Source organism: Saccostrea echinata, unplaced genomic scaffold, assembly GCF_033153115.1.
Source record: "Saccostrea echinata isolate AGI-Se365-2 ecotype Australia unplaced genomic scaffold, CSIRO_AGI_Sech_v1 ptg000024l, whole genome shotgun sequence".
Classification (NCBI taxonomy): Eukaryota; Metazoa; Mollusca; class Bivalvia; order Ostreida; family Ostreidae; genus Saccostrea; species Saccostrea echinata.
Window position 1 is genome coordinate 2,067,959 of NW_026889773.1, and position 10,641 is coordinate 2,078,599.

At 32.8% G+C, this 10,641-nt stretch overlaps 1 protein-coding gene across 1 annotated transcript; it reads left to right on the top strand.

The window, feature by feature from the left end:
* Positions 1-1,392: 1,392 nt before the first annotated feature.
* Positions 1,393-5,764, top strand: LOC133191740 (brevican core protein-like). The gene is made up of 5 exons (XM_061327476.1): positions 1,393-1,483; positions 2,619-2,772; positions 3,027-3,109; positions 3,191-3,275; positions 5,535-5,764. The coding sequence occupies exons 1-5, from the start codon at positions 1,475-1,477 to the stop codon at positions 5,762-5,764; spliced, it is 561 nt and encodes a 186-aa protein (XP_061183460.1). The 5' UTR covers positions 1,393-1,474.
* Positions 5,765-10,641: the final 4,877 nt, after the last annotated feature.

Sequence of the window (10,641 nt, forward strand, 5' to 3'; positions counted from 1 at the left end):
GCACTGACTTGCAAAGAAATACAAAATATGGTATATAAGTTTAAAGAAGCTTGCTTATTTGAGATACATAGGCCAATAACAATAAATTTCCATCGCACAGTATACCTTGAATGAAAAAAATGTATTGTAGACAATATGACCCTTAAATTTTTCAGACCTTCAAGGATAAAAAATTTTTAATGCAAAATAAATAAATAACATAATGTGAAAACTTAGCAATTAAAATGAAATGAGATCAACATATGGTAATAGTAACTTAAAGGTAACATGTTTTAAAAAAAAATGAACATTAATTTCGGTCCAAAAGATAACCTAATGCAGAAGATTGGATTAATGTTTTAACGTTTAGATAGTGTTGCTCTAGTGTGACTAATATATATGTTACTTATGTTCGTGTAAATATTATGGCCAATAGAAATTGAAATAACTGGTGAAATGATTAACTGTTTTTAAGAGTAACGTAGATGTTGGTGTCAGAAGGGGCTAGAAAATAGATCCATTATATTTTATTTTGAACCTCATTTTAACAAAAAAAAGCAGTTTTGCATCACGAAATTTTTGGGATTTTTAACTTTTTTTTTTGGTTACATATGACATCATAATAAAACAATGAAATTTCAATGTCTTTGTATAAAGAGAGAAGTGTAAAAGCTGTACTATGAGTGTCATTCAACAATAACAAACAAAAACAAAATCAGGAAAAAATTCCTATAAAGAAATTCAGCGTCTTCCTGAAACGTTTTAGAAAACAGTAAGAAATAAAAGGCTTTTGTTGCAGCGATTCTGGATTTCAGACATCACGTTTAACTAATTTTATCATAAAGAGGTCAAAAGGAAGACATCATGGAAAGTAGATTATTTTTAAAAGAGCTTAATCAAAAGCATTGTGAAAGCACATACCAGAAAAAAAAATGCTAAATGGAAAATTTGAATTTATTAAAACCTTCGAAATAAATTTATCTTGTGTATTTCTATAACAAATTGTAATAAAGACATATTATGAAACACATGTATAATAAAAATGTGCTACAAGCACTTCAAGGCGGTGGAAGTTTATTTTTTATGATCCATTTTCCATAAAGCTTATGATTTTTTGTTGAATTGTATTTAAATACACCTACACATTTAATGTATAGTGTTATCTACATGTGCATGTAAAAAATTAAAGGATAATAAGAATATTGCATGTTATTGTTCTATTTCAAAATTCGAATTACACGCAACTTGACAATTTTCCCTGCAAAGCACAAATGTACAATATTGTACATAAATAGATATAAGAATTAATCTGTATACGTATCCCTGTTTGTATTCAGTCATGTCGATAAGAATTGAGATGTTACTGATCTTTGTACTTGTTATCGGAGTAGAGCTAAAAAAATCAGCTGTTTCTGTAACTACTCAAGGTCTCCTAAAAAATAATATTTCGGATCTCCATTTCAAATTGTTCACGTCCATTCAGGAACAAAACAAAATGTTGAAGGTAAGAAATAATTGCCAATAACCGGTTACTCGCTTGCCTCTCTGGTGGAGTACTTGAGTACTCGTTCATTATTTAAAAAGATTAGCAATTTTTCACGATCCTATAGTGTTCTTAATGGTTTTACATGATTTCAGAGTCTAAGTGCCCACGATAAGTATGTCAAAGAGTCTGTTAAGAGAAGAAGACAAATTTAACATATTTTAAAAAAAACAGAAATACACGTAATTTTTTTTTTTTATTTAATTTTGATATGATTTTTGAATGCCTGCGCGAACTCTGTCAGAATTTTATTCCGGGAGTGGGGGTGAATTTTGATGTAATTTTGGAATGCATTCGCGGATTCGGTCAGTATTTTATTCTGGGGTAGGGTGGGATATAATTGTGTCAACATACTCTTTAAAACGATGTAGAAAATATGGGAACAGAATTTCCTAAACCGAGTAAATTAGATTTTTTTAAAGAAATTCACAGGTCCAAAAATAGTCCTTTGTGAAACAATGTAAAACTTACTATTTATCTATTTATCATCTATCAATGACACAATACCATAAATTGTGCTAATAACATTAGCAAAATGGAATTTCTATAAAACTTACTAGCATTTATTAGAGAAATTAAAAAAAATCTATTAAAAAAAGAATTGAACATAAGTAAGAACAGATAATATGACATACATTGTAAGACAGACAATTCAATGATTAAACATTGCTTGAAGTGACCAGACATGCCTATGTAGAGTAAGAGTAGAGTCCTGCACCAAAAGGGTTTTGAACATTGTGCCGCTGCTCTAACGCCATATCTAAAAGTTTCAATTTGGAGGAATCTTAGACGATATATAAACCCCTCGTAAATGTGACAAAATAGAGATCTGATATTCTATGTGCTAGACAATTGCTAAGCTAGAACTCCCAGTTAGAATAAAGAACTTCATCAATCACTGACGACAATATTCAATAACTGTGGTCTATAGAAGATTAATTTTAGCTGTCCTACAGTATGGTCCTTTCGTCAAAATTATTAGATTTTTTTGTCATAGATGTAGTTAGCAATCAGAAAATAGAGTTGAGAATAAGAATTCTTAAACAAATATTTGTCGTTTAAAATTAATGTACGTGTTTATGAAATACATTCGTAGTCTGCTGTGTTTGAGACTGAGTGCTCCGGCCGCGGATGTACATTTAACGGATGTGAATCGAGCCGAAGAAGTTCATGTGATGGGAAAATGCTTTCGACCTTGCGTCAGATTGAAACCAGCGTCAAACAACTGACAGGAAAAGATAGGAACAAAGGTAAAGAAATGTTTTTCATGATTTGTTCTATTGGAAAAAAAACATTTAGTCCTTTCTTTGAAATGTACAAAGGTGATCCAAATTAAACTGCCCGGTAAACTGACTAGTTTTAGTATCAATTTAACTTATTTTCAATCAATTTTGAATGCCTTGAAACATTTAGGAACTTTCTCCGCAATATATATGTTATTACACACTTTGTATACATGTATTGAATTGCTACGAAGACGTCCATGTACGTACTAATTTTACAGGAATTTGTAAGAACGGATGGAAGCGATTCAAAGGGCACTGCTACAGAGAATTTGTTCATAAACTAGACTGGTTTGGAGCTCAAGTAAGATAGATTTACTTTTGATACAGATAATTTTGACCAAAATAGATGATAATCTAATAAATATTTGGTTTTTTTTTTTAGATGTTCTGCAGATTGCAAAAGGCTAACCTAGCAGGGATAGAGAATAAAGAAGAAAATGAGTGGCTACAGAATACTTTCTCAAAAGGTTCATTAAACATCATATTTGTAATGATATGAATATGATGACTTAAAATTAAGGAAACATATTTTCTAAAAAAGAACAGTCAAGTATAAAACATTATATAGAAAATTCAAAGGTTTATGAATTGTGTGTTTTTTAAAGTCATATATGGCGTATTTTTTATAAGTTCAGACTAACTAAAATTAAAAAGATCTTTCTGTTTGTTTTATAAGTTCATATAAAGATATGACTGTAAATTACACAATTTAAATCAAGCGTTTCAAAGATATTAGAAATTTAAAACAACAAGCATTCTGAGAGTATTGCATATGCAATACTAGTCCCCTACCGGCAAGTGTAATTTGGTTCCCGTTAAAAATTGAAAATGCCATAATTCCGTGAAAAATCAATGAAGCAAAACGAAATGCAAATTGATCTGTAACTCATCAAAATTTACTCACATACCAAAAATCAGCTCAATATCTGCAAGTGTTTAGAAAAAAAGTGCGGAAAACCCTTAAAAATTGAAAAGGTCGTAATTCCGTAAAAAATCATTGAAGCAGAAAGAAATGCAAACTTGATCTGTAACATCAAAATTTACTCACATACTAAAAATCAGCTCAATATCTGCAAGTGTTTAGAAAAAAAGTGCGGAAAACCAAGTGGGAGAGACTGACAGACAGACAGAGGGACATACGGACGGACAGACAGCTAGACAGACGGACGGACAGAATCAGAGGAAACCTATAGTCCCCTCCGGTTTCACATAGGGGACTAATAACCGATTTATTTACCGACTCCGCATTTAATGAACAGACACAGATTAAAATCAATTTAACTATGGAAACATGAGGTTATTCAAATTCAAAAATAGTGAAAATTTTAATTTGATCGTAAACAATATATATCATGTTTATCTACACTCAGTCTCGTATTTTTATTGTTTAGCTCAGATACGCTTATATAGCTTTTAATGAAATAATAAATCCTTCTGATATTCCAACGGTACTAGGATACTTATTAAGCAGCCCGGGTGGTTAAAAGTATAGAATGAAATATATGGAGATAACGAACAGTATTCAAGCTCAAAAGTCCATTAAGCAATACAAAATAGGAGCAGAGCAAACACGGACTTCCAAAACATCAGAGATGGGATCAGGTGCTATGGAGGAGTGAGCATCCCCTGCCGACCGGTCACACCCGTCGTGTGCTCCTTGTCATGATCGGGAAATAACGGAAGAATCCGTCGACAATTCAGTGTGTAAATAATGGCCTAAAAATTGGTATGAAAAACGTCAGTCAGCATTTGACTCAATGATAAATTGTATTTGCTGACAAGGTCATTTATCGACTAAAGAACTTACAAAATGATGACTTTAAACGAGACAGCTCGTATTCTTGTTTCATCAACTTGTTTGTCAATAATTTACCTCGTTTTAGAAATTGTACATACGTAGAGCGTGCTCTTGCGTATCGAATTAACTGAGAGATATATATCCCGTATGCAGGTGATGAAGACACTGTACGTGTACATAAATCTACGTATTCAAAATTTAGCGCAATCACCGGGTATTGAGTTGTTGGCGTATTCATGAATTAGCGCTACACACAAACGTACCAAATATTGTATTAATAAATGATTTATTAGCGGTATTCATGAATTAGCGCATCGTTGTCTTTGCTAAAGCCGCTAAAATATGAAACCCGCTAATTTAATAACACATACAGTATATTGCTGCATAAGTAAAGGAAGTTGACGATTGAAAAGTTTAAAGTCATCACGTTTATTATAAAGCTTGGATGTTAGATTACCTTTAACGTCTTTTTCAAGTAAAATATCCAAATATGAAACAGATGTGTCAGACTCTGTGGTATCTTTTATTTCAAGCTCACCGGGATATATCGTATCGACATAAGAATGGAAATAACCATTGTTAATTGACAATACGTCGTCGATATATCTAAATGTCGAGTTGAAGGCCACAGCAAGTGTTTTCTTCTTTTCACGTGTAAGATTTTGGACAAATTCTGATTCATATGAATACAAAAAAGGTCTGCTAATAACGGGGCGCAATTGGTACCCATGGGAATTCCAATAGATTGTTGGAAGACCTGGTCTCCAAAAACCACATAGATATTGTCAATCAGAATATGAGTAGCTAACATTTAGGATTCTTACAGCAGCTGTAGAGCAACAAAATGACATACTTTTTTCGCCCAGGTAAATTAACTTTTCTGTGTAATATTCCATGCACACCACAGTGACTGTTCTTTTTTCTGCAGAAAAGTTATGGTTGGATTTAAACGACCTGTCTGTAGAAGGAAGATGGAGCTGGTTTTCAACAGGAAAGCCAGTTACCTACACAAACTGGATGCCAAGACAACCTGACAGTGTTGGTGAGGATTGTGGACAGATGAACTCTCCAGGTTACAAAAAAGGTCAATGGAATGATAAAGAGTGTGATGCTAAGCTTCGCTTTATTTGTGAATCATCTGGTACGTTGATTCTCTGACAACAAATAATTTAACCATTTGTGAATTGACGTCATTTAAAAAAAAAAGGGGGGGGGTGTTTTTATGTAAATTTGAAATTTTACAAAGCCAGCTGTACACAACAAAATGTTAAATTTATATTACAGACAACCCTTGGAATGAATAGAGAAAGAGGAAGAAAGTGCATATAAATTCTATCAATATAAATCTTTATTGATACTGCTTTTGTGAAAACTATAGTTAATTGAAATTTGTCATGTTGATAAAATCAAAAAATTAAGAAATAAATAAATAAATAACAGGACAGAGTCAATGTGATATGATATTTCTAAATATCTGCAGACATTTTATATCTGTTGTATCTACAACACAAAATGGAAAACACAAAATATTCATCATATGTTTGTCTTCTTAGAATATAAGAAATAGAATTATGCATCTTAATGTAGTCTACTTTTGTGACAAGTTATATTGAAATCAAATGAAAACTAGGAGTAGTAGCGTTTTGAAAGTATTTCACGGAAATTTCTATTTTTAGTACCGGTAACCATGACAACACCACTCACCCAAATAAAAAAAAACAGAAATACATATTATGTATCGTAGTGTATTCTAACTGTGTGCCAAATTAGATTGAAATCAGACCAAAATTGTAGGAGGAGTAACGTTTTAAAGGAATTTCACAGAAATTTCTATTTTAAGTAACCATGGCAACACTGTTCATCGAATTCAAAAACCAATGCAATAAATTATGTATCTTAGTGTAGTCTACTTGTGTGCCAAGTTATATTGAAATCGGACCAAAACTGTAGGAGGAGTAGTGTTTTAAAGGAATTTCATAGAAATTTCTATTTTTAGTAACCATGGCAACACCATCCATCGAAATCAAAAACCGATGCACTAAATTATGTATCTTAGTGTAGTCTACTTGTGTGCCAAGTTATATTGAAATCGGACCAAAACTGTAGGAGGAGTAGCGTTTTAAAGGAATTTCACAGAAATTTCTATTTTTAGTAACCATGGCAACACCGTCCATCAAAATCAAAAACCGATGCACTAAATTATGTATCTTAGTGTAGTCTACTTGTGTGCCAAGTTATATTGAAATCGGACCAATACTGTAGGAGGAGTAGCGTTTTAAAGAAATTTCACAGAAATTTCTATTTTTAGTAACCATGGCAACACCGTCCATCGAAATCAAAAACTGATGCACTAAATTATGTATCTTAGTGTAGTCTACTTGTGTGCCAAGTTATATTGAAATCGGACCAAAACTGTAGGAGGAGTAGCGTTTTAAAGGAATTTCACAGAAATTTCTATTTTTAGTAACCATGGCAACACTGTCCATCGAAATCAAAAACCGATGCACTAAATTATGTATCTTAGTGTAGTCTATTTGTGTGCCAAGTTATATTGAAATCGGACCAAAACTGTAGGAGGAGTAGCGTTTTGAAGGAATTTCACAGAAATTTCTATTTTTAGTAACCATGGCAACACCGTCCATCGAAATCAAAAACCAATGCACTAAATTATGTATCTTAGTGTAGTCTACTTGTGTGCCAAGTTATATTGAAATCGGACCAAAACTGTAGGAGGAGTAGAGTTTTGAAGGAATTTCACAGAAATTTCTATTTTTAGTAACCATGGCAACAACGTCCATCGAAATCAAAAACCGATGCACTAAATTATGTATCTTAGTGTAGTCTACTTGTGTGCCAAGTTATATTGAAATCGGACCAAAACTGTAGGAGGAGTAGCGTTTTAAAGGAATTTCACAGAAATTTCTATTTTTAGTAACCATGACAACACCGTCCATCGAAATCAAAAACCGGTGCACTAAATTATGTATCTTAGTGTAGTCTACTTGTGTGCCAAGTTATATTGAAATCGGACCATATCTGTAGGAGGAGTAGCGTTTTAAAGGAAATTCACAGAAATTTCTATTTTTAGTAACCATGACAACACCGTCCATCGAAATCAAAAACCGATGCACTAAATTATGTATCTTAGTGTAGTCTACTTGTGTGCCAAGTTATATTGAAATTGGACCAAAATTGTAGGAGGAGTAGCGTTTTAAAGGAATTTCACAGAAATTTCTATTTTTAGTAACCATGGCAACACCGTCCATCGAAATCAAAAACCGGTGCACTAAATTATGTATCTTAGTGTAGTCTACTTGTGTGCCAAGTTATATTGAAATCGAACCATATCTGTAGGAGGAGTAGCGTTTTAAAGGAATTTCACAGAAATTTCTATTTTTAGTAACCATTACAACACCGTCCATCGAAATCAAAAACCGATGCACTAAATTATGTATCTTAGTGTAGTCTACTTGTGTGCCAAGTTATATTGAAATCGGACCAAAACTGTAGGAGGAGTAGCGTTTTAAAGAAATTTCACAGAAATTTCTATTTTTAGTAACCATGGCAACACCGTCCATCGAAATCAAAAACCGATGCACTAAATTATGTATCTTAGTGTAGTCTACTTGTGTGCCAAGTTATATTGAAATCAGACCATAACTGTAGGAGGAGTAGCGTTTTGAAAAATTGTTTACAGACAGACGGACAGACAGACAGACAGACAGACAGACAGACGGACGGACGACGGACACCTTACTATCGCATAAGCTCTTCTGGTCTCTGACCAGTAGAGCTAAAAATTAACAAATTTAGGAAATATCAGGTTAAACAATCTAATTACCTTTTAAAATAACTGATTTTTTAAACGATTTTTCGAATGATGGGTAGATAGATGTCGTAATAGTGTGTTTTTGACGTTATGAATAACCGAGGTTCTTTAGGCGGGGTAATTAATTATGTCATAAAATGAAAAGTATTAAATAGATGCTCTTGAAATTTTAAACATAGGAAATTGAGAATCTCACAATCATTTTTAGGCGGTTATATAGATTACACATATAATACAATATAATACCATTATTTAATATTTTTCATGGGAAATTACCGTATGAGAGAAAAACTTTCCCTCAGCTTAAAAGCATGATGAATATATTTCCCTAAATTACAGAGATTATGGACGTTGTGAGCACCTAATAATTGTGCAAATTTTAAATCAGACGGCTTCTGCTAGTAATACTTCTTGATATATTTTTTACATAGCTTTTCAAAGTGCGTGCAAATTAAAAGAAAATGCTATTCATCCTCTACTTCACTTTTACACATTCTACTCTCCCTAGGTGGTTTTTTTATTATGTTGTCCTGTTTCAATTCCAGATTATGAGATGAAAGCCTGGTTTGACTTGTTTGCTTTTTGTACATAGAAGGTATAGGCTTACAAAGATAATATTGTAAAGAAAAATGGTCAATTATATGTTTGTAAATATTATATTTTGATGAGTAATTAATTTTTTCCATAAGATTTTGAACACAAATGTCAATATATATATATACCCGTGGTTTTGTAAGCTCCCGCTCCCATGCAAGAAATACTTTAAAATGACGAATGATCACTAACACAATAACTTATTAACTACCTGGATGTAAAACATCATGTTTTAAAGACGGCGCTTCACATAAAGGTCAATTGTTCAAATACCTAGAAAACATATAATTATGATAAAGCATGCAAACAAGATGACCTAGATTTCCCATCGCCTACTTTCCTTACTTATGTAGTAAATATTTAATGAATGAATTAAATAGCTACCCAAGTTACACTATATTACCAGGCTTGGGGCAGTTTACGCTTTTGAAACCGCGAAGCTGTTTATAAAAAGCGTAAAATGTTCCAACCCATGTTATACCAGTATAACTTAGGTAGCTAATAAATCTATTCTTTATTATACATGAATTGTTCATCATTAAGCATAGTGAAATATATGGAGATAACGGACAGTGTTCGAACTCAAAAGCCCATACAAACAATACAAATCAGGAGCAGAGCAAACAAGACTCTCTAAACATCAGAGATGGAATCAGGTGCCATGTAGGAGAGAGCATCCCCTGCCGACCGGTCACACCCGTCGTGTGCTCCATGATCGGGAAATAACGGGAAAATCCGTCGACAATTCAATGTGTAAATAATGGCCTAACAATTAGTATAAAAACGTCAGTCAGCATTTGACTTAATGATAGATTGTATTTGCTGAAAAGGTCATTGTATCGACCATAAAACTTACGAAATGATGACTTTAAACGAGTCTGTTGATATCCTTGTTTCATCAACTTGTTTTTCAATAAATTACCTCGTTTTAGAAATTGTTCGTACGTAGAGCATGTTCTTGCGTATAGAATCAACTGAGAGACATAAACCCCATATGCAGGTGATAAGGGTATATTGCTACATAAGTAAGGGAAATTGAAGATTGAAAAGTTGAAGTCATCACGTTTATCATAAAGCTTTGTTGTTAGGTTACCATTAAGGTAAATGTTTCCGTTTTCCGTTTTTTTTTATCATGACCAGGAGCACATGGTGGGTGTGACCAGTTGGCAAAGGATGCTCACTTCTCCATGGCACCTGATTCCACCTCTACATTTTGAGGTCCATGTTCGCTCTGTCCCAAATTTGTGTTGTTTCATTGGACTTTCGAGATTGAATACTGTTCACTGTCTTCATATTTCATAATTTCAAAAATATAATGAATTCCGTGGAAGTAATCCAAAGTTGATATTAAAAAGAAGCTCGAGTTTGCAATTGACAATATCTATGTAGTTTTTGGAGACCAAGTCTTAAACAATATGTCTGAATAACCATGATTTCTAATTGTCCCATTAACAGACCTATTTTTGTATTCAAAGGAAGCAGAATTTTTTTTCAAAAACATAAAAAGAGGAAGTCTGTGGCCTTCAATTCAACATTAAGATACATCAATTTATCAATTAACTATATTCATTTTCATTCCTTCATTGATTTAAAATATCCCTTTGAACTCGAA

Bases quoted from the DNA above. Each gene is read 5' to 3' on its own strand.
- LOC133191740 (XM_061327476.1), top strand. The intron at 2,773-3,026 runs GTAAAGAAATGT...CTAATTTTACAG, and splicing joins AGGAAAAGATAGGAACAAAG to GAATTTGTAAGAACGGATGG. The intron at 3,276-5,534 runs GTTCATTAAACA...TTTTTTCTGCAG, and splicing joins ACAGAATACTTTCTCAAAAG to AAAAGTTATGGTTGGATTTA.